The sequence below is a fragment of the Desmodus rotundus genome, chromosome 7 (assembly GCF_022682495.2).
Source record: "Desmodus rotundus isolate HL8 chromosome 7, HLdesRot8A.1, whole genome shotgun sequence".
In the NCBI taxonomy this organism is placed as follows: Eukaryota; Metazoa; Chordata; class Mammalia; order Chiroptera; family Phyllostomidae; genus Desmodus; species Desmodus rotundus.
In genome coordinates this window covers 33170007-33194610 of record NC_071393.1, presented here as the reverse complement: position 1 = coordinate 33194610, position 24604 = coordinate 33170007, and the positions used below count along the sequence as shown (strand labels likewise).

Genomic DNA, 24604 nt, shown 5'->3' with positions numbered 1-24604 from the left:
TTTATTAGTTGTTGAACATCTTATATGCCTGTTGGCTACACGGTATCTTTGGAGAAATAGCTATTCAAGTCCTTTGCTTATTTTTAAATCAGTTTGTTGTTGTTGTTCTTGTTGTTGAGTTGTAGGACTTCTCATAAATCCTGGGTATGAACCCCTTTTCAGATATATGATTTGAAAATATTTTCTCCCATCCGGTATGTTGCCTTTTTGCTCTTTTCTTTGTATTCTTTGATGCACAAAAGTTTTTAAGTTTGATGTAGTCCCATTAGTCTGTATGAGCTTTTGTTGCCTGTGCTTTTGGTGTAATATCCAATAAATTATTGCCAACTTCAAGATCATGAACTTTTAGGTTAACTTTTTTTTGTATATGGTATAAGGTAAGGGTCTACCTTTATTTTTTTGTATGTGGATATCCAGTTTTCTCAGCATCATTTGTTGAAGAAATTGCTCTTTCCGTACTGAGTGTTCTTGGCACATTTATTGGTGACCATGTGCATGAGGTTTTATTTCTGGCCTTGCTACTCCATTTTATTTCTGTATATATCTCTGTCTTAATGCCAGTACCACACTATATTGATTACTGTAGCTTTGTAACATGTTTTGAACCAAGGATGTGGGAGTCTTTAACTTTATTCTTTTTTTTTTAAATATATTTATTGATTATGCTATTACAGTTGTCCCATTTCCCCCCCCACTCCACTCCATCCTGCCCACCCCCCTCCCTCCCACATTTCCCCCCCCATAGTTCATGTCCATGGGTCATACTTATAAGTTCTTTGGCTTCTACATTTCCTACACTATTTTTACCCTCCCCCTGTCTATTTTCCACCTATCATCTATGCTACTTATTCTCTGTACCTTTATCCCCCTCTCCCCCTCCCACTCCCTTATTGACAACCCTCATGTTCTAGTTGTTTGCCTAGTTTGCTTTTGTTTTTGTTTTATGTGTGGTCGTTAATAACTGTGAGTTTGCTGTCATTTTTACTGTTCCTATTTTTGATCTTCTTTTTCTTAGGTAACTCCCTTTAACATTTCATATAATAAGGGCTTGGTGATGATGAGCTTCTTTAACTTGACCTTATCTGAGAAGCACTTTATCTTCCCTTCCATTCTAAATGATAGCTTTGCTGGATACAGTAATCTTGGATGTAGGTCCTTGCGTTTAATCTTGGGTAATGTAATTATGATGTGCCTTGTTGTGTTCCTCCTTGGGTCCAGCTTCTTTGGGACTCTCTGAGCTTCCTGGACTTCCCGGAAGTCTATTTCCTTTGCCAGATTAGGGAAGTTCTCCATTATTTGTTCAAATAAGTTTTCAATTTTTTGTTCTTCCTCTTCTCCTTCTGGCATCCCTATAATTCGGATGTTGGAACGTTTCAAGGTGTCCTGGAGGTTCCTAAGCCTCTCCTCATTTTTCCAAGTTCTTGTTTCTTCATTCTTTTCTGGCTGGATGTTTGTTTCTTCCTTCTGGTCCATACCATTGATTTGAGTACCAGTTTCCTTCTCATCACTATTGGTTCCCTGTACATTTTCCTTTTTTCTCTTAGCATAGGCTTCATTTTTTCTTCTGTTTTTCGAACAGATTCAACCAAGTCTGTGAGCATATTGATAACCAGTGCTTTGAACTGTGCATCCGATAGGTTGGCTATCTCTTCGTCGCTTAGTTGTATTTTTTCTGGAGCTTTGAAGTGTTCTGTCGTTTGGGCCATTTTTTTTTTTTGTCTGTCTTGGCGCGTCTGTTACTTTAAGGGGCGGAGCCTTAGGTGTTCACCGGAGCTGGGTAATGGTGGTCGCTGCGCTGTGACGCTGTACGTGGGGGAGGGGCCGAGTGGGAGCAATGGCGCCTGCCTCACTCTCCTCCGGATTTCAATCTTTCACTCCGCTACCCACAATCAAACTGGGCCCCTCTGGTGCTGGTTCCCGAGTAAGTGGGCCTGTGCACACTCTAGGCCCCTGTGGGTCTCTCCAACGACCTCTCCTGTAAGGCTGGGAGTCTCTCCTGCCGCCCCAACCCCCAGGGGCGCTTTCAATCAGAGGTTTGAGGCTTTATTTCCCTGAGCTGGAGCCCTGGGTTGCTCAGCGGTCTGCTTCGCTTCCCGCCGTTCGTCCGGTTTATCTGTGGGCGAATGTGGTGCCGCAAGGTGCTACCCGCCACTCTGAGTCTGGCCCTCTGGGTTTATCTGTGCAAATGTGGGATCGCAGGGTCTGCTAGTGCTCGGACTGCCTGCGCCATTTGTCCCACACTCCGCCAGTCTCAGTCCCGCCACAGCCACACGAGTCCTCTCTACCCCGGTGCCCGTCTCCGCCCCTCCTACCAGGCTGGATGAATGATTATTTTCTGTTTCCTTGGTGTTGGTCCCCCTTGCTGTTCGATTCTCTGTCAGTTCTGGTTGTGCGAGGAGGCGCAGTGTGTCTACCTACGCCGCCATCTTGGTTCCCTCAACTTTATTCTTCATTTTAAAAGTTGCATGGCTACCCAGGGTTCTTTGAGATTCCATGTGGAAATTTCAGGATGATTTTTTTTTCTATTTCTGCAAAACAGTGCTTTGGGATTTTGATTGTGATTACACTGAATGTGTAGATTGCCTTGGGTAGTTTAGACATGTTAATAATATTAACTCTTCCAAGTCATCAATATGGAATCTCTTTCCATTTATTTATGGCATCCCTAATTTCTTTCAGCAACGTACTATAGTTTTCAGTATTGTTTTACTTTAAACCATTGATTGCTGCCGTTTTTGTTATTTCCTTCCTTTTGCTTGATTTGCTTATTTTTTTATTTTTTCAGGTAGGAATGTAGATTATCGATTTGAGAATTTTTCTAATAAATATATAGTGTTATAACTTTCACTCTCAGCACTGCTGGCTTCTCACATGTTTTAGTATGTTGTATTTTTGTTTCCATTCATTTGTATGTTTTTTAAAAAGTATTTTTTGGTTTGTCTTCTCGTTTGACCCATGAATTACTTAGAAATTTAATTTTCAAATGTTTAGGAATTTCCTTGTTATTTTTCTGTTATTAATTTTTACTTTGTTTCCATGTGGTTAAGGAACATCCCCTATGTAATAGTAGTTCTTTTACATTTCTTAAAGTTTATTTTATGGCCTATCTTGGTGATTGTTCTGTGGGCACTTTAAAAAAAGGTATATTCTGCTATTGTTGGGTGGAGTGTTTTATATATGTCAGTTAGATGCTGTTGTTCAGATCTCTATACTTGCTGGTTTTCTGTCTAGTCATTTTGCCCTTTGCTGAAAAGAGATGTAGATGCCTTTGAGTCTGGTTTCTTTTACTTAGCATAATGTGTTTAAGATTCACTTGTCTTGTGTGTATCACGAGTGAGATTCTTTTTACTGCTCAGTAGTATTCTTTTATTTAGATGTACCAGTTTATTTAGCCATTCATCAGCTGAAGTACATTTGTGTTGTTTCTATTTTTTTAACAATTTATTAAGAAAGCTTTGATAAACAGCCACCAACAGGTTTCTGTGTGAATATAAGTTCTTAATTCCCTTGCATAAAATACCTAGCAGTGGAATGGTGGAGCTGTATGGGACGTGCGTGTTTACTTGCCAAGCTGTTTTCCAAAGTGGCTCTGCCGTTTTGCTTTCCCACCAGCAACATGTGCGAGTTCCTCTTGCTCCACATCCTCATCACCACTTGGTATTTCCTTTTTTTTGTTTCCTTTAATTATAGCCATTCTAATAGGTATGTGGTGGTATCTCTTTGTGGTTTTAACTTGAATTTCCTTAGTGGCTAATGAGGTTGAGCACCTTCTCATGAGCTTATTTGCTTCTTAAATACCTCTTTGGTGAAGCAGACACTTAAAAAATCTTTTGCCCATTTTTGTGATGGGTTATTTGTTTTCTTATTATTGAATTTTGGGAGTTCTATATATGTTACAGATAGGTGTTCTGTAAATATTTTCTTGCAGACTGGCGTGGCATGTCACTCTTTTAACAGTTTCTTTCAAGCGGTAGAAATTTAAATTTTAATGATATTCAACTTCTTGATATTTTCCTTGTATGGATTGTGTTTTTGTTGTCATAACTCTGAAATCTTTGAACAACATAAGATTACAGAGGTTTTTGAAAATGTTTTCTAGGCACTTTAGAGTTTTAGATTTTACATTTAAACTTATGATTAGGGTTAATTTTTTTATGCAATGTAGGGTATGGGTTAAGTTTTTAGTTTTAATTTTGGTATATGGGTTTAGGTTTTATCACAAAGTCACCCTCAGACTAAGATTTATAGTAGGAACCTGCAATCTTTTTCAGGTAGTATGCTAAGTCTTCACTTATTCTGGCCTCATAGACCTTTGACTCAGTTGTGCTTCTGGGTATCTTAAGAATCAAGGGTGAAAATGGGCAATAAGGAGAAAGGAGCATCTCTCTCCCAACCTGACCTTTATGCTACTGAAGTCTGCTCTTGCGTCTGTCACATTAGGCAGGTGTGCCCTGGACCAGGGCCCTGGTGGGGGAAGGCTCACTGATGTGCCCTGGGAGTGGGGCTACCTCAGCTGCTCTAAGGATGACTTCGTTCTTCGTTCCCCCGTTTGTTGATGCCTCCTCCTTCAACCCCACTGTACAGCAGTGTGATTGCTAACCACTCACGATTCAGACCCTTCAAGTCAAGGAAGCTTTTCTGTGAGTGGGTGTTTCTGTTTAATAGGAAGGGAAAAGACAGTGCCAGTGTGCTTGTGGGTTGTGTTCTTCACAAGACTGCATCTCGCATTTGGCTCTCTTGCTGTCCTCAGTTGCCCATGTGTCCTGTTGGCCTTATGCTGTGTGTAGACAATTTTGTTTCCCTTGTGATTGTTCATTTTCTGTTAAAGCATCATGGCAGAATGGTGTTCCGAATTCCTGAACACCAGTACAGTATATATTACATTTTAGAATTTGATTGTTGCAGTACATCCTTGTCAATATTATCTTGCAAAGTAGGCTTATAACATTTTTGCCCACTTTATAAGTGAGACCTTTAAATATTAAATATTTTTAAAATAATGAGATAGAAGTGCTGATTGGTAGAATATTGAGATCATTAGTTTTGAAGAATATTTAGTCTTCAGAAATCATTTACCTGTTAAGATTATAGCTTTAGGGCCAATGCTAAGAAAAGCTCAGATAATACAGAGTATGTAGATGTAGTTCAGTGTGGATGGACTTTTGAATAATGAGTAAAATATCTAGGAGGAAGAATAGGAAGAAGTTATTTTCTAAAATTTACTGGGCACATTGTAAAATCATGATTTCTTATATTTATTGATTTTTCCCTGTTTAAAGATATTTTAAAATAACATAATTGGGAGTAAATGTACTACTTTGAAATCATAATTTTATTTACATAATTCTAGGGGAACATATTCAATGTGTAAAGTGAATCATAACTCTAGTACTTATTCATTTTATGGAATAAAAAGTGAATATGTGTTATAGCCCATATCCAAACTTCTATCAATATACAAAATTCTGCTGTTTCACTGAAAATTAATAAATAAACATTGATTTTTTTTTAATTTAAGCAAGTGGAAAAGTAGGTGCAGAAAATGGTACTGTTGATGTCACATAAGTTTGACAAGTCATGGAAGGAACCAGATCATGACGGACTGTTTGTAGTCCTTGTATTAGTGTAGTTTTCCATTTCCATTAGTTGTCCATTGCTACTATAACAAATTACCATAAAGTTAGTGGCTTAAAACACCACCAACTTAATGTTACAACTTCTGTGGGTCAGAAATTTGGGTGCATAGTATGGCTCAACTGGGTTCTCTAGTCTCACAGACCAAGATCGAGGGGTCAGCAGGGCTGTGCTCCTTACTGAGGGGTCCGGACAAGAATCACCTCGCAGGATCCTTCAGCACGGTGGCAGAATTCCGTTTTGTCTCATGCTTTCCACGTTCCCCACTTCACCTTCCAGCAATGGCATGTCAGGTTCTCATCTTGGAATCCCTCTGACTTCCTCTTCTGCTGCCAACTGGAGAAACTTCTTTGATTTTAACAGCTCATATGATCAGATTAGGCCTATCCAGTCAATCTGCCTATTTTAAGGTCCACTGTGCCAAATACCATTATATGATCTTGAGAACAGAACCAGGGGATGAGTATCATGGGGGCCAAAATTCTGCCCACCACAGTCATGGGTCTTGTGAAATTTTAAGTAGAAGAGTGGTATGGTAAAATTTGTGTTTTATAACAATTACTTCGATTCTAATATAGACAAGGGCCAACTTGAGGCCTCCCTGAAGTCATGGAAAACCATTTGAAGGACTATACTTTGGGACTCAGTTGTACATGACAGAAAAAAACACGTTCACTGGTTTTTCATTAAATTTATTGAGGTGACATTGAATAATAGGGCCATATAGGTTTCAAGTATAGGTTTCTATGATATGTGAGCTGTATATTGCATTATTATGTGCCCACCGCCCAAAGTCAGATCATCTTCTGTTACCGTACACTTGGCCCCCTTTACCCTTCACTACTCCTCCACACCCCTTCCTCTGGTGACCACCAACTGTCATCTGTGTCTGTGAGTTTCAGTTTTGTATCCCACATGAGTGAAATCATATAGTACATAGCTTTTTCTGTCTGACTTATTTCACTTAGCATAATATTCTCAAGGTCCATTCGTGTCTCAAATGGCAGTATTTTATGTTTTCTTATGGCTGAGTAATATTCCATAATGTACATGTATTACTTCTTTTCCAGTCTTCTGTCAAACAGCAATATGGGTGTCTCCATGTCTTAGGCACCATGAATAACGCTGCAGTGAGCATAGGGGTGCATATATCTTTGCAAAACAATGTTTTCGAGTTTTATGGGTAGATTCCCAGAAGATGGATTGCTGAGTCACATGGTAACTCATTTCTTATTTTTTTTAGAAACCACAGTACTGTTTTCTATAGCGGTTGTACCCATTTACATTCCCACCAGCAGCAAAAGAGAGTTCCTTTTTCTCCACAACCTCTCCAACACTTGTTGTTACCTGTCTTGTTGATAATAGCCATTCTAACAGGTGTGAGATGGTGTCTCATTGTAGTTTTGATTTGCATTTCCCTAGTAGCTAGTGAAGTTCAACATCTTTTCAGATATCGGTCAGCTGTTTGTATGTCTTCTTGCAAGAGATTTCTGTTCAGGTCCCCTGCCCATTTTTTTTAATTGGATTGTTTGGTGTTGAGTTGTATGAGTTCTTTGTATGTTTTGGATATTAACCCCTTGTCAGAGCTATTGTTTGCAAATATCATCTCCCATTTGATTGGTTGCCTTTTTGCCTTGTTGGGTTTTTTTGCTGTGCAGAGGCTTTGTAGTTTGATATAGTCCAATTCATTTATTTTTGCCTTTATTTCCCTTGCCTTTGGAGTCAAATTTATAAAATGTTCTCTACAATCAAGGTCCATGAGTTTAGTACCTATGTTTTCTTCTATGTGATTTATTGTTTCAGATCTTATATTTAGATCTTTCATCGATTTTGAATTGATTTTTGTACAAGGGGGAAAAACTGTAATCTAGTTTCATTCTTTTGCATGTGGTTTTCCAATTTTCCCAGCACCATTTATGGAAGAGCTTTGTTTTCTCCATTGTGTGTTTTAGGTTCCTTTGTCAAAAATTATTTGCCCATATACATTTGTATTTATTTCTGGGCTCTCAGTTCTGTTCCATTGGTCTGTGTGTCTGTTTTTCTGCCAATACCATGCTGGTTTTTTTTTTTTTTAATGATTTTATTTATTTCTAGAGAGGAGAAGGGAGGGAGAAAAGGAGAGAAACAATGTGTGGTTGCCTCTCATATACCCCCTGCTGGAGACCTGGCCTATAACCCAGGCATGTTCCCTGACTGGGAATTGAACCAGCGACCCTTTGGTTCACAGGCTGACCCTCAATCCACTGAGCCACAGCAGCCAGGGCCAGTTTTGATTATCATAGCTCTGTAGTATAATTTGAAGTCAGGTAGTGTGATACCTCCAGCTTTGTTCTTTTTTCTCAGGATTGCTTTGGCTATTCAGGGCTTTTGTTGATCCACACAAATCTGATATTTTGTTTTATTTCTTTAAAAAATGACATTGGTATTTTGATGGGGATTGCATTAAATCTGTATATTGCTTTGGCTCATGTAGCCATTTTAACTATGTTGATTCTTCCAATCAGTGAACATAGAATATCTTTCCATTTCATTGTGTCTTTTCAGTCTCTTCAATAATGCTTTGTAGTTTTCAGTATGTAGGTTCTTCACATCCTTTGTTAAGATTATTCCTAGGTGGTTTATTCTTTTGGTTGCAATTGCAAAAGGAATTGTTTCTTTATTACTTTTTCTGAAGTTTTATCATTAGTATATAGGAAAGCAGTTGATTTTGTATCCTGCAGCTTTGCTGTATTTGTTTATTGTTTCGAACAGTTTTTTGGAGCCTTTAGGGTTTTCTATGTACAGAATCATGTCATCTGGAAAAATTGACACTTTTACTTTTTTCTTCCCAATTTGGATGTCTTTAATTTCTTTCTCTTACCTAATTGCTCTAGCTAGGGATTTCAGAACCGTGTTTAATAAGAATGGCAAGAGTGGGAATACTTGTCTTCTTCATGATTTTAGAGGAAAAGCTGTGAGTTTTTTATCATTGAGTGTGATATTGGCTGAGGGTTTGTCATATATGTCCATATATATTGAAGTACCTTCCTTCTATGCCCTTTTAGTGAGTGTTTTAATCATAAACAGATGACTTTTCTGCATTTATTCTTAAGATCATATGGTTTTTATCCTTCGTTTTGTCCCTATAGTGTGTTATATAGATCGATTTGTGTATGTTGAACCATGCTTGTGCCCCTGGAGTGAACCCCACTTGATCATGCTGTATTCTTATTTTTTAATATATTGTCATATTTGATTTGCTACTATTTTGTTTAGTATTTTTGCATCTGTATTCATCAAAGATATTTATAGATTTCTTTTTTAATGTTACCCTTGCCAGGATTTGATGTCAGGGTTATGTTGGCCTCATGAAATGTGTTAGAAAGTGTATTGCCTCTTCTTTAATTTTTTGGAAGAGTTTGAGAAGAATAGTTATCAGACTTTTTAAAATTAATTAATTAATTATTTTTTAGAGAGAGGGGAAGGGAAAGAGAAAGAGAGGGAGAGAAACATGTATGAGATAGATCAGCTGCCTCTCACACACCCCCAACTGGGGACCTGGCTCACAACCTAGGCATGTGCCCTGAGTAGGAATTGAACCTGTGACCTTCCAATTTGCAGACCGGCACTCAGTCCATTGAGCCACACCAGCCAGGGCTCAAATGTTTTTTTTAATGTGTAGTAGAATTCACTAGTGAGGCCATCTGGTCCTAGACTTTTATTTTGGGGGGAGGTTTGTGATAATTGTTTCAATTTTATCACTCTTGATTGATCTACTTAGGTTTCCCAATTCTTCATGATTCAGTCTAGGAAGGTTATATATTTCTAGGAACTGGTTCATTTCTTCTAGGTTATTGAATTTGCCAGCATATAGTATTCTCATATGATCCTTTTTATATCTGTGATGTCTGTGGTAACTTCATTCATTTCTGATTTTGTTTATGTGAGTCTTACCTCTTTTCCTTAGTGAGTCTACCAGGGGTTTGTCAATTTTATTTTATTTTCAAAGAGCCACCTCTTTGTTATATTAATTTTTTGTGTAGTCTTTTTGTTCTCTCTTTCATTCAGTTCTGCTCTGATTTTCATTATTTTCTTCTAATTCTTTAAGATGTAATGTTAGGTTGCTTACTTGGAATTTCCCTTGTTTCTTGAAATAGGCCTGTGGTGATGTAAAATTTCCTCTTCTGCTTTCACTGCATCCCGGAAGTTTGCATGTGTCATTTTGTCCTTCTCATTGGTCTCTCTATGTCTTTTTGTTGCATCTTTTTCTCCCTCTTTCACCCAATTACTTTTTAGTAGTGTGTTGTTTAATCTCCACATTTTTATGGGTTTCTTTACTTCCTTCTTGCAGTTGATTTCTAATTTCAAAGCGTTGTGGTCAGAGAATATGCTTGTATGATTTCAGTCTTTCAATTTTTTAGGGTAGTTTTGTGACTTGTGAATGTTCCATGTGCACTGACAAAGAATGTATAATCTGACGTTCTGGGATGAATGGCTCTGTAAATGTCAATTATATTCATTTGGTCTAATGTGTTATTTGAAGCCAATATTTTTAAATTGATTTTCTGTTGGATGATCTATCTAGAGTTGCCAGTGGAGATTTAAGGTCCTCAGCTATGATAATGTTTTTTGACTCTTTCCACCTTTAGTTCTGTGAGTAGTGGCTTTATGTATTTCAGTGCACCCTAATTGGGTGCACATATACTAAGAAGTGTAATGTCTTCTTGATGTTGTGTCCTCTTTATCATTATAAAATGTCCATCTTTGTCTCTTGTTACCTTTGCTATCTGGAAAACTGTTTTGTCAGCTATAAATATGGCTACACCTGCTTTTCTGTGGATGTTACTTGCTTGGAGAATCATTTTCCACCATTTCACTTTGAGTCTAACTTTGTCTTTGCAGCTTACATGTGTCTGTCTCCTTAAGGCAGCATATGGTTGGGTTTTGGCTTTTGATCCAATCTGCTACTGTGTGACTTTTTATTGGTGAATTCAGTCCATTTACATTAGGGTGATTATTATTGTATGAGATTTTTATGGCCATTTTATCTTTTGTTTTCTGGTAGCCTCCATTTGTTCTTTTCTTTTGTGTTTCTGTCTGCTGATTTTGTTTGGTGTATTCCACAGTTCTTTCCTCTGTTTCCTCTTTTTTTAAAGCAATGTGTCTCAGTTTGGGTTTTGTATGAGTGTGTGTGGCTACCATTAGATTTATGAAAAAGAAGGTTTCATATATACTGTAGTCCTTTTTATTTTCAATGAATCTGATCTCCATCCTCTTTTGCAAATTCAGACCTTTACCCCTTTCCTTTTATGTTGTTGTTGTCACAAATTATCCCTATTTATGCTGTAAATTTTCTTGGTGATTTCACTTGTAGTTTCGTGATCTTTTGTTACTTGTTTCAGGTAGAATAACTCCCTTGTATATTTCCTTCTCATGATAAATTCCCTCAGCTTCTGTGTGCCTGGAAAAGTCTGTATTTCTCCTTCATATTTAAAGGATAACTTTGTTGTAGATATTATAACACCTCTCTTTCAATAGTTTGAATATTTGGTTCCACTCTCTGCTGGCTTATAGAGTTTCTGCTGATAACCTAATGGGATTTCCTCTACAGGTCACTTTCTTCTTTTCCCTGGCTGCCTTGAGAATTCTTTCTTTATCATTTATTTTTGCAGTTTTAATACACAGTGCCTTGGAAAAGGTCTCTATGGATTGAGGTAACTAGGTGTTCTGTTTGCTTTTTAGATTTGAGGATTTAGCTTTCTCCAGAGTTCTGGGAGGTTCTCATCAACTATTTGTTTGAGTAGACTCTTTGTTCCTATCTGACCTCCCTTCTTTCTCTGATGCACCTATTATTCTTACATTGCTCTTTCTGATGGATTCAGATAGTTATCATAGAGCACTTTTATTATTTTTATGCTGAAATCTCTTTCATCTTTCTGCATCATTTCTAGATTTCTACCTTCTTTTTCACTGATCCTTTCCTCCATCTGCTCTGTTCTATTTCCTGTGCTCGTTAGTTCATTCTTGGTCTATTTTATTGAGTTCTTCATCTTCAGAATTTCTGTTTTGTTCTTTTTAAAGTTTCAACCTCTTTGGTAAAGTACTTATTTTGTTTGTTTTCCTAGCACACTAAATTGCCTGTCTGTGTTTTTTCACATCTTGTTGAGTATTTTCAAAACCGCAATCTTGAATTATCTGTCATTTATATCATATATATCCATGTCTTTAAGTTTGTTTTCAGGTGATTTTTTCATTTTCTTTCTGACCCAACTTGCTACCCTGGTTATTCGTGGTATTTGATGGATTCCTTCTCTGTCAAGGCATCGATGTTTGAGTGTCCCATTTTTAGCATACTGATATGAAGAGGTCTTTCTCTTATTTTCCAATAGGTAGTACTGGACCACAAGTTTTTTAGCTCTGTGAAATCCCACTGCTGACCCCTGCAGCCCATGCTGCCCATGTGGCCACAACACATGGAGGTAGCATGGGCTGGGGGAACCAGCAAGCTTCCTTGTTCTTTTGCCCTCATGTAATGGCTTCAGACCTCCACAGTGAACCTCTTGCTCCCTGACCCCAGGAGTGTTTACAGAGTGTACCCTTTGCTCAGGGGAAATAGTGGTTCTGTACTCATTCCTGGGTTTGCAGATAATGTGCTCCGCAACACAACACCAAGGTCTAAGGGAGGCAAGCTCTAGGGTGCTCCAGGAGGAAGACAAGCTCTGTGGCTTTGTTTCTCTGTCTGGAATGTTGACCTCCCAACAGCCACAGCCACAGCCTCATGCTGTGTCCCTGACCAGGTCACTGGGCTCAACCACAGCTCATACTACTCACTCCTGCAGGAATACCCACCAAATCTCTTTGCTCCTCCCAGCTGAAAGAGCCAGCCACAACTGGATTGCTCCCCTCCCCAGGCTAAGCCGTGCCATGAACTCCTGGCAGTAGGGCTGCATCTGTGGCTCATCTCAGCCCTTCTTTCCTTCCTGCCCCCCCAGTTCACTCCCACTTGCCCACCTTTATATGCTTCAATGCGCAGCTCTCTCAAACACATTTGTGTGTTGAACAGGGAATCCTTTGTTGGTGTTGTTGAAACTTCAAGGAGAGAAACCAGGGGGATTTCTCACATTGCCATTTCTTTGGCATCACCTCACACTACCTATTTTAAGAAGAAAGGAATTTAATACAGGAAATAAGGTGCTTACAAAATCGTTGCAAGATCTATCTCCCTAGAATGGGTCTGCCTCTAGAATAGCATCACAAAGCCAGCTGCCCAAAGGCAGTGCTACCTCTGCTAGAATCATGTAAGGAAAGACTCAGGAAGCTGATGTCCTGGTGCTGCATCACACCACCTTAGGTGCTGCCAGGAACACACTGCCTGAACTGTAGCCTGCTAGTTAGGAAGTCTCTCCCCAAGTTGTTCCAACTAGATTCATTATATCTCTCCTCAGGACTATTGAATGTGACTGATAGAAGCAAAATCTCACCTGAAAAAGAGTGTGAGAAATACGGTTTTCTGTTCCAGTTTTTGCAGTTCAGGAAGGTATTCTGGGAAGAATTTGGAACAAAATAATGAGAAGCCTCATCCAATTCATGGATCCACGGGCTTACCACTAGTTAAAATCTTGGTTCCTTCTAAAAGATTATGGCAATAAGGTTATTCCCTCTGTTGACCCAAGTATATACCTGTCAAATAGGAGTTCTTGTTGTAATTGGGCTCAAATTCATAACCAGAGTCTAGCAGCCACTATTCACAGAGTCCTATCATGCACACTGCATTTCAGGGCCACAGATTGGTCTGCCAGGCCTCCTGCATTGTGCTCTGCCTTCTGAGCAGCCCTTTTCCAGGAGTTCTGAGGATTGGAATTTGACCAATAGAACTGAGATTTTCCTTGTCCGGTTGGAGCTGTGCAGCTAGCCCATTCTGACCAATCAGGACAGCGCATTTTGGACCAATGTAAAGATTTGGAGTGCTTATTCACATAGAGATGAATCAATCAGACTGGGTTCAGACACTCTTCTCTAAATAAGCCAGCTCCACCCCTGTTTTAATGGAGTATACTTTCAGTTTCCATCAAGGCTGCGTTCCCCTGACTGGAGCTGTAACACCTAGGCTGCTTCATCTGAGCTGTCTCACAGCCAAGCTGTTTTACAATTGAGCTGTTTCAGCCATGCTGTTCGACAGCCGAGCTTTTTCACAGCTGAGTTTTTAAAATGAATGAAGTCTCCCCCTTCACCACACCAGAAATCAGGGACTCTTGTTGGTGTTGAATTGGTGATGACAACCTTTGTTTGACACCTCTCTTTTGTTAGTTGCTGCTGGCGATTTCTTTTCACAAAAAATACTATTTGGGTTTGAAGTCCTGAGAGAAGAAGATTCTGTAATCTGCTTCATCATACCACCACCTTTTCCAAGAAGGTTTACCTAAATATATGTCAATTATATATTTTCTAAGGAGTTTTAATAATGTAAGTTTTAGAATAGCATGAATGTAATGTTGACATTTTTACTTGTATATGAACTTATAACTTAACAAAGTGCTAGTCACCTGTTATTTTACATAATTCTTATAAGGAAGAAAGGGCAGAATTTATTACCCCACTTTTACTAATGAGGAAACTGAGATCTAAAAGGACTGAGTGAGTTTCCAAGTCACACAGCTAATTATAAGGTAGAGTCAAGATTCTGAAGTCAGATCCTGTGACTTCAAGGCCAATGCTATTTTACCATATCCTCTGCTCCCCTTAATGGAAATGATTCCCTCCATCTCTGATCAGAGACATCTTATTATGTCTTTAATGTTCCTACCAACCTTATTATAGCAGTGATTTAACTGAGTTAAAATCAAAAGTAGGGTGAGAGAGGTGGGAGAATAATCTTACGTGACTATTTTATGCTGATCATGAATTAAACTTGTGTGCCTTGGTTATAATAAAGCTAATATCAGATCTTTTTAGCATTTTCCCCTCTCCAGTTTGTAGGAAACTGCTCAGCTTCCTTAGTAAATCAGACCTAGATCCTCCAAGACTGATAGTGGAAACTAGATTTTCCATGTGCGAAACTTGCCCTTGTAGGACCTTAGTCTCATCTCTGTAACTCACTTTCCTCTTGGTGTCTTTTGCTTTTTTATTTTCACTATAATTAAGAAACTTGTATTCCTGATTTACCACTTTTTTACAAGAATTTATTCCTTGTAAATTCCTTGTGTTGTAGCCCATGAGTCTAGGCTGGAACATTCAGAAAAGCATCACTGAAAGAGCTGGGTTAACAGCCAACATGCAACTGGATGTCTTTGTTTGTAAGTTATGACTTCCCCAGGGCTCAGGAACTGCTGGCCTACTTCCATCTTCCCATGTGGTACCAAGGAGCATGTGCTTAGATCTAGGCCCTTCTTCATGATCATAGCCAAGAAAGCAAGTTCTACAAATGCCACTTCTCTCTATAATCTTTGCAGTGTCTACTTTTCTAGGTGCTGTGTTTCTCTAGAAGCCTAATCTTATAATGGTTCACAGCAGGCATGGTGCCCATCTTTAGGAGAAACCTGTCCACAGGATGTGGTTTTACTGTGACCTCCAAAGGGCAGCCACATCAGGTCACAGATCCCACAGTGGTCACCAGGTAGGCAGGTAGACAGAATATTGGAGTAGGATATTAGAACGATGTTGAGTACATTAGTGTAATGCACCAGCAGTTCTGAAAAAGTTTGTACTTCAGTTGCAGGTGGCTTACGCTGACACTGTCTTTTTATCCTTCTAGGTATCATGAACTAATCACAAAATATGGAAAGTTGGAGCCTTTGGCAGAAGTGGATCTAAGACCCCAGAGCAGTGCAAAAGTAGAAGTCCATTTTAACGATCAGGTAGAAGAAATGAGCATTCGTTTGGACCAAACAGTTGCAGAACTAAAGAAACAATTAAAAACTCTAGTGCAGTTACCCACAAGCAACATGCTTCTCTACTATTTTGACCATGAAGCACCCTTTGGACCAGAGGAAATGAAGTATAGCTCTCGGGCACTGCATTCCTTTGGCATTAGGGATGGAGATAAAATTTACGTAGAATCCAAAACAAAATAACCCCTACCAGATGTGTAAACACACACACACAAGGACTTCCTGGGGGCATTTGTTTCCACATAATGTTCTTTATGAAGAAGAAGATAGTTTTCATTTTGATTTGTTTTGTTGAGGTTTGAGGGGCATATATATTTCCTCCTAGAATGGGTAGGGGGCTGTATGGGGTATTTTTTTACTAAGATTTCTGTGGCTCAGCCAGCAGAACTGGCCACACCTCCAGTCCATATGTCCTCTCTCGTGGAAGGATGACTGAGAAATCACCGTGGTACTGTGTTCACTGGGATTTGCCTCCTGCTTCGTTGTCATCACCATTTCCATATACTTGTGAAGACAGCAGGAACAGTGCCTCCTCCTCAGAAGGATGTCTTAGAGTATTTAAATCGGGAACAAGTATCTTTACAGGAAGGGCCAGCCCTTCTCTCTCCCCGGTCCTCTCTTTCCCTCCCTCTCTCTCTTTTTCTTGTTTGGGTTCAGTTTTTCATTTTGACTAGTGTCTGCCCATGTTTACTAATAGTTTTATTGTGTCCTTAATTAACTTCTCAACTTGGGTGGTTTTTTTTCTTCCTTTCTCCCTTTTGAAATAATTTAAAGTGTTTTAAGCATTTCTCTACCTGATTCTAATCTCAGGTGCTCAGTTAGAATCTATAGTTCTGTTAGGATCTTGAAGAAGAGTCGATGGAGAGCTAACACTCCAGGAGAACTTGCTGTTATTATGCAAAGCCCGCCAGAGCAGTCTGATCTTTCTGTATGCAACTGTCTCGATCTTAATGTTCTTCATACATTGTATCAACTATTACTTTCATAACATAAAATGCGTGAGATTCCAGAGTTTTTTTATTTTTGCTTATTGAATGTATTTCCTCACACGTCTCTTTTTCATTACTTTAAGCTATTGGGAGTAGAGGCCCGACTTTTTGAAGAATCCAACAGAATAATGCTTATGTGTGCCAGGAGAGCTGAGACCCAGCTAATGGGCCACGGTGTGTGTGAAGGCGTCGAGTGGGGAGAACAGGGGTGAGGGGAGACTGTTGTGGCTTTCCTGCCTGTGTCATCCTTTGAAGGCCTTGCTCTTGTACTTTGCATTAAAAGAGGGAAATTGTAATCAAAGGGAGCTTCGGTTCCCAGTTCTTCCCTGGGATTTTATAATGTCATAATTGAACAACTCTTTTTGTTTTACATTTTAATATAGTTCCCTCTACAGAAGAACAACTCTGACTAATGAGTAAAATATAACTGTCAAAACTTCAGAATTGCCTTCAAGTCATATTTTTCGCAGAAGCATATTTAAAACACTTTTCTTTAAAAGCTAGTTCCTGGCCTGCTGTGAATCTTTGTTCTGTTCCTTTGTTAGTCAGTGCAGTCCCTGTCTTTAACACGTCTTTCTTGGTCCACCATCTTTGTAGGAGGGAGACTTGAGACAGACTTAGCATCACTGGGACAGAAGGTGTATACATGGAGTATTTCTCAAAGAATGTGATCGTTATGATCGTTTTCACCTTTTGATCTTTCTACATGATTCCACTGCTTCTACAAATTTCTTAAGAGATTCTTTGTGGCTTGTAAATTCTTTATGTACATGGCATTGTGTTTATTATTGCCACTTTAAAATTTTTTCTATGCCATAATAGCGGATGTTTATTCTCTTAATGCACTTCAGGTTCAGTATTTGTGAAGCCTTTGACCCAGCCCACTGAGTCAAATCGACAGTCACTGTAACATTAACGGTGGAAACCAAAGGGTTTGAGAAAGGTGAATGTGAAGCCTCTTCTCCTTCTGCTGTAGATTTTATCTTTCAAAATCTTAAGAGTGAACTGTGGTGGTCCAGGCTGGGCATAGACAAGAATGATTATTTTGCAGTCACAATTTCCTGACACATTTTTGGAGGTGGCAAAAAGTGCAGCCACGGTGTCAGGACGCTGAGAACCCTGGGTGCTTGGAGCACGAGTGCGTGAGTGCCAGCGAGCTGCCGGGGACCCGGTGTGACCAAGCCCTTGCTATCATCAGCCTGGGCAGCGGGTGCCCTCCTGCATTTTCAGGCTGGGTATGACCCCTGACTGTTCTACAGCAGAAGGCAGAGAGAACACTTATGTTACGCTTTAACCGTAAGTGGAGTGGTCACAATTAATTAGATATTTTATATATGACAAAGTTTTATGAAACGCTTTTTTACTCTTAGAGACATGCTCTTTCTGTTCTTGCAGAACACAGTGTCCGTCACCTGCAGGTGTAGTTGTCCTGTTACACACTGGCATGTCGGGGGAGCTTCTCGTTTAACTCCGTGGACGTGGGTGTTTTAGGCGATTGTCATTGATGGCTTTATAATTGCTGACTAATTTTTGATTGAGACAAAATCTAATCCAGTTACTGGTCTTTTGGAATTACAGAAGTAAATGAGAAAAGCTATTTGAGCATGTGTACTTGTAGATTTATTTGGGTGGCTGAGTAAAGATGATTTTTTTAAAAATAAAATTGGTGCTGTGTGGACACTTGTAACCAAAATTATTTTTGTAACAGGACAGAGGAGAGCAGACACCATGGATCTTTCAGTCTACGAGTTATGCAGGGTTGGTTGCTGCTGCTTCTCTGTATTTTAATGTCAACTTCATCCAGGTTCAATAAGAGCATATTATTGACATTTATGAGTCAAAATGCTGTTATAGCCAGTATTGCAGATTTATTTCTACAGCACAGTGTATAAAACATCTTTCCTAAAAAGAGAAATTCTTTTCAGTCATGAAAAAGGAAAGGAGTAGTAAAAGAAATCCAAATAAAAACCAAGGAATATGGGCATGTAGCTACTGAAGCCACAATAGAAATCAATTTTCTAGTTTGAATTGTCGAAATATCCTAGAATATTTTAAAGAAAAATAAAGTTCAGAGTCATGTCTTTTTATTATCAAAAGTTTCCATTGTTTCTGCAACCAACTGCCACCATTGCCATAAACACATAAGAAAGCAGCAGATGTTCTGTGACTTCTTGTTTCTTTAAAACCTTTTAGTGGAAACCAGCCCAAAACATGAGCCCTGTGTAATAGAGCCTGGCGTTATTGTGCTCTGTTTTAAAGTTTTGTTCACTTAACAAGATGAAAGTGCCGTTGTAACCATGCGTGCGAGCTGTGTGGCCAAGTCAGCAGCGTCTGAACACAGACAGCTTGCACTGACCGGGTCGCCGTTGGAGGCAGGCTGGGGGCCCTCCACCAGTGTGCGTGGGACTGGCTGGCTGCATGGAAAACATGAGTGCAGTTCTGAGCACTGTCATTTCTGTTTATGAATTCGACTTTTCCCTTTGTTTCGTGTTAGATCGAAAATACAAACAAACTGCTTTCAACACCCCCAGAAGCCATCTGTGTTACCAAAAGTGTTGTGAACACTCTATTGTCCATAGGTGCTTCCTTAAAGCGTGTGTGTCTGTGGTAATGATGGAGAGGGACTGGGCTCTCTCAGGCTCTACTTGCCAGCTGTCTCCTGCAGTTAATGGAAATATATATATATATATATATATTTATTTTAGAATATAATTTAAACATGTTCTTTGCACTTTTTATTAATATATGTATAGATAGAGAGTTAATCTTTAAAAAAAAATAAAAACCCAAGTTCACTTTCTCTTTGTGTTTTGAATTTTTTCTGGAGCTGTGTGGTCAAGATATAGGTTTATTTTTTTAAAGCTGAAAGTCACCATCAGTGCTGTGATTGACTCCCTGGGGAACTGGGGAACTGGCCTCCACGGGCTCAAGTCTCACCATCTGGCCCTGGGCAGGTAGCTCAGCTGGTAGATGAGCATCCCGATCCATCAAGGCTGTGGGGTCAGGGCACATATAGAAGGCAGCCAATGAATGCATGCAAAAGTGGAACAACAAATTGATGTTTCTCTCCCTTCCTCTCTCTCTCTAAAATCAATAATATTTAAAAAAATTTTTTTAAAGTTCCACCATCTGAACAAACGTAATTGGAGTTTTGTTAAAGTTAGAAATGAAAACTACAGCTGCTGTTGTGTTAGCAAAGTTTTATACTTCTGACATGCTCTTCCTGTTCCCTTTTTATGGATAAAAACTTTTGAGGTGTTTGCCATCCCTTTTTTTGAAAATCTCATTTTGGTGATTTAGAAATTTGTGACACTTTTTTCCTTTGAAAATAATTTTCTATAAGAATTAGAGTTTTAGACACTTGAACCCTACCTTCTTATTAATAATTTCTTGGTAAACTGTAATGAATTAACCTTGTACCAAGAATTAAGGTCCAAGAAATCCATTTTATTTCTGTTTTTAAAGACAGTCTATTAACCTCTCAGTGCTTCAGAAGTACACTAGTATCTCCCTGGCTGGTGTGGCTTAGTGGATTGAGTGCCGGCCTGTGAACCAAAAGGTCACTGGTTTGATTCCCAGTCAGGGCACATGTCTGAGTTGAGGGCCATGTTCCCAAGCAGGGGATGCACAAGAGGCAACCACACATTGATGTTTCTCTCCCTCTCTCTCCTTCCTTCCCCCCTCTCTAAAAATAAAATAAAATCTTTTTTAAAAAGTACATAAGTATCATGATCTGTTTATTTAAAATATTTCTACCTCCAAATTTCAAATAACTAATTTTAACTTCTGTTCTAAATTCTATTTAATTAGTACGTATTGTGAGCTTCTGAGTACGTGTAAGTACTATGTCTACTTGTGAGGCAAACTATGTCAAGACATCAATACCTATGGACTGAAGTGCTATAAATTTCATATTAGAATGTTTATAAAACCAGGTTAACCTTTGACGTTACTTTTTTGTTTCCAGCTCCTTGCTGGAAAAGAAATAACTGTGTTCTCTAACTTAGGCTTAGAACTTTAGAGTTTAAATTTAGCCAGAGAAGTTTTAAAACATATAGAGTCATTGTGCATATTAACATCAGTCATTTCATCTACTTTTAAGTTTTTCATGTAACTAAGAGTTAGGAATTGAGTTAATCCTTGAAAAGGAGTAACATACCATATTGTATCTTAAAATATAGTGTATTTCGGATTCCCTCAAAAATTTGAGTGTTAACACTAGAAATGTTTAGCTTTTTTAATCTACTAAAAATTTTAAATATATATATGAACTCATGTATATACGAATATAATATCAGTAAACATATTCTTATGCTCCCACCTTACTCTGGACTAAAGAAAACACATTCGGGTTCAGTATTATTCCGCTGAGTCAGTGGCATTTTTACAACTTTATCTCAAAACACTGAAACAGTGACCTAAGTAGTCATTAAGCCTAATAAATAGATAGCAAACTAGAATAAAGGAAGGTGCCTTTAAACGGGTAAAATAAGAGTTGCTGGCAGCTATTCAGTACTTTCATGTAGCTGTGGAACCCATGTACTTAACTGTACGTGCGCTGCGGCACTCCACACACACATCTGTTGTTTTTATGTTTCACTGAGACACTAAAGTGACATGTTCCTCAACATCTATTTACTAAATTGATTTGTTCTATAACAAAATCACTGATGTGGCTGATGGCTCGGAATCCAAATTGTAAGTTGCCTTGGTGCCATTTCCAGACCTGAAATTATGTTAGATGTGTATCTGTCACCCTCTGAGCCTCTGCAGCACCATTCCGGGGACATTGCGGGGCCATTGGCAAGAATAAATGAACCAGTAATGTGATGCAAGGAAACTGACATGTTGATGTCTACCATGAGAATATTCTAGAGCCTGAAAACTTAGTTTCAGTAAATGGACAAAGGTGAGAGGTCCCTCAATTCCAACTCAGACTTATCAAGGAGGCATTGGTGTTCAAGTACATTTAAAGTTGGTATTTATAGAAGGAAATTAAGTTTATAATCTAATGGAGCCTGTATTAGAGGTTTTGTTATGGAAAAGGATGAGGCTGTCACTGCTATTGTTTCTTCTTAAATTTCAAGAGAGAACCTTGAGAAGAGTATAAATATTGTTTACAAAATAGAAAGACAGGTTATCTATTGTGGTCAGCAAGATCTAGAGCTGACAGAAATAATGCGATTTCAGTTTGAGTCTTTCACAGACTCTTCATTCTTGAATGCTTCCTAGTTACTGTAATATGATTAAGGTGCTAAGTAGGTAAGACTGGGACTAAGAGGAAGTAGACATTAAAGAGTACAGACTTAAGAGAAAAAATGTTTCCTGATATGTCTGAAACATTTGAGGGCAGACGTAAGCTTTACTCCACTGTCCGAGGACACGCCTAGGACATTATGAATTGCTTTGGTTGTGTTAAAATTTTATTTTATCTAAATTTCAATTTCTTTACAAAAAGAAGTCTTTAAAATTTAAATTTAATATTAAATAGAAAACAGTTTAAAAATTAAAGAAAGTATACATTAGAAAATCCCGTTCTAACCCTTGTACTCCATCTTTTATTAGTTTCTTGTGTCTTTCCAGAATTTAAACAAATGCTAGCAAAGGAGAATATATCTTATCATGTTCCCCTTATATACGAGGTCTGTCTAGAAAGTATCCAGCCATGTACTATGCCAAGCAGAGACATTGAAGAAGATACAAGAAACATTGTCCTTTGGACAATGATGCCTCAGTACTCCTCAAAGTAGGCTCCTTGGAACCTCACACAGCTCTCCCAATCGCCATCAGCTGCCCTGTCATGTTTTCCTGAACCTCACTGATGGTCTGAAATCTCTTCCCTTTCCAAGGTGATTTTAATTTGGGGAAAAGCCAGAAGTACCGCAGGGCACTAAATCTGGGCTGGAGGGAGGGCTGAGTCACCTGTAGAGAGGGATTTCATGTTGTGCCAAAAAAACTGCATGAGACGTGATGCATGAGTGGGTGCATTGTTGTGATGAAGCTGCCAATCACCAATTACCTATAGGTGTGGCCTTTGGAATCATCTGAATAGTTTCCATGGAGGAATGTTTTCGTTGCTGTACTGGTTCAATCTTTCTGAATGTGATGGCCACACAGTACACACGCTCACTCAAGGGCTTCTACCGCCCCACTGACTAGTATAAGTGAAGTCACAGTTCACACATGTGCACTCCAGTCCTGCCAGGTTACATTGATGTCATGCAAGCCATTCTTGTTATATTAACAATGGCTGGACTTTTTCCAAACAGACCTCATATAGCAAAGTTAGTATATTACAGACTATCGTGCACCTTGCTTTTTTTTAAACTTAAAATGTATTTTGGACATCTCTCATAGCAGTACATAGGGAATCACCTTATCCTTTGTTTACAGTGTAATGTAGATGTAATTTATAATACTATTTTGACCAATACCTTATTGATAGATATTTCAGTCCCTCCCCCTCACTCTCACTCTCGTTCGTTTTAGTTTGCTGCAGTAAAAAACATATATTCTTTTACATGTTTAAAACAAATCTGTATAATACATTCTCAGAAGTGGAATTGCTGGATCAAAAGGTTAAAGTGTTGGTAATTTTGGTAGATATTGCCAAAGTATTCTCCATTGGAGTTTTATAAAAAAAAAAATTTCTGGTTATATGACTTGTCACATCTGTGCCCAGTCAAAGACTGAATTGATCTTGGGTTTGGTACATTATTCCTGGTCAGTGCAGCCAGGCAAGTGGTCTCCCCACTCAGGCACCCAGACTGGGCACGTGACTGCAACACATGACAGCTTTGAAGGAGCCAGCCGGTCGTGTGTCTGATGAGCCAGCCACCTTTGCTCTGGAACCTAATTTTTAATCATTGGTAAGTGAGATTTCACCTCTGCAGGAGAAGGTACTGGTATATGTATTACTTACCCTTCACATTGTGTGAGCATTTGTTTCAGCTGAGTGCCCTTGACAAGTGATAGATTAATAGCCCCAAATCTCTCTACTTCTTGTCCACAGTAATCAGAGCCGCTTCTGGCTGACCAGTGAAATTCTTCTAGAGGAACTAGTTAGTGCTACTTGGTGAATGAGGAATGTAGTGTGTCTAACCCCTATATAGTGCCTCTTTTTTCAACTTTACTGCTAATGTGCCAGCAGGGATGTTAGCATAAAGCTAATTGTGAGGGTTTTTCCTTTTGGCCATGTCGGTCTATTTAAAAATAGCTGTTACAAACTCCTTGGTTGGAGGTAGATACTACAGCCGCTTTGGAAAATATCTTTGAATCTTTGTTTATAGTTTAGAGATGAACATCTTTTATTGTTGAGATCTTAGATCTAGAAAATTTTTCTGACTAAATAAACATTTTAAAGTGTCATTCAATGTGGTTTTTGAAGCGCAATGCCGCTTTTCTCACAAGTAAGCTTAGCCCAAGCCCAGTGTCTACAATGAGTGACGCCAACACAAAAGTAAGTGTTACTTAGAGGCAAATAATATTAATTCTTTAAAAAGGCTCTAGAGCATTCATGCAATAATTAAAACTGATGCTTGCAGCTTGCTGTTTCCATGATACTATTATTGCCGTGATACTAATAAATATGAAAAATTTTAGAAATATTACATCAGGTTTTTCTAAAATCTGCTTTTAAGAATGAAAAGCCAGCAGACTGCATTAGCATCCATTTTGCGAACGCTGATCCAGGTGTCCAGAAATGAAGATTCCCAGGCAGGAAGGGAGGCATCGTGCTGGCATCTCCCGTGTGGCACTACTGTGCTCCTGTCAGTGTGTCTTGCTCTAGCCATGGGCTCCCTCGTCAGATGCTGTTTTGCATGGAGTTCTATACCTATGGATGAGGTGTCCTGCATGCCTCCATGCTGAGGGCTTAGCCTTGACTGTGTTGTTGGCAGACTGAACATTTCAGAGGCAATGGTAACTAGATCAGCCTTGCTAAACTGGAGGTTTGAAATAAAATGCACATTTCATCTTTTTCCACCACCGACACCACTCAACAACAAAGGGTCTACTGACCCTTTGACCCAAGGGCAGAGCTGCTTGTGCTTCAACCCAAAGCTGCTGCAAAGTTCTTTCATGCTCTTAGCCTGAGTCAAAGCTGGAAGAACTCAC

General features: G+C 39.0%; 1 protein-coding gene across 2 annotated transcripts in view; it reads left to right on the top strand.

Annotated features, from left to right (window-relative positions):
• The window catches only part of LOC112301902 (tubulin-specific chaperone cofactor E-like protein), a 199192-nt gene that overhangs the window by 58131 nt on the left and 116457 nt on the right, over window positions 1–24604 (top strand). The window contains exon 8 of one of the 2 annotated variants that reach the window (XM_024557142.4): window positions 15365–20164. The exons of the other annotated variant lie outside the window; for it this stretch is intronic. Coding sequence (XP_024412910.1) covers window positions 15365–15683 — 319 coding nt within the window. The 3' untranslated portion in view covers window positions 15684–20164. Of the gene's footprint in view, window positions 1–15364; window positions 20165–24604 lie in introns of those variants that run through there. 2 annotated transcript variants of the gene reach the window in all.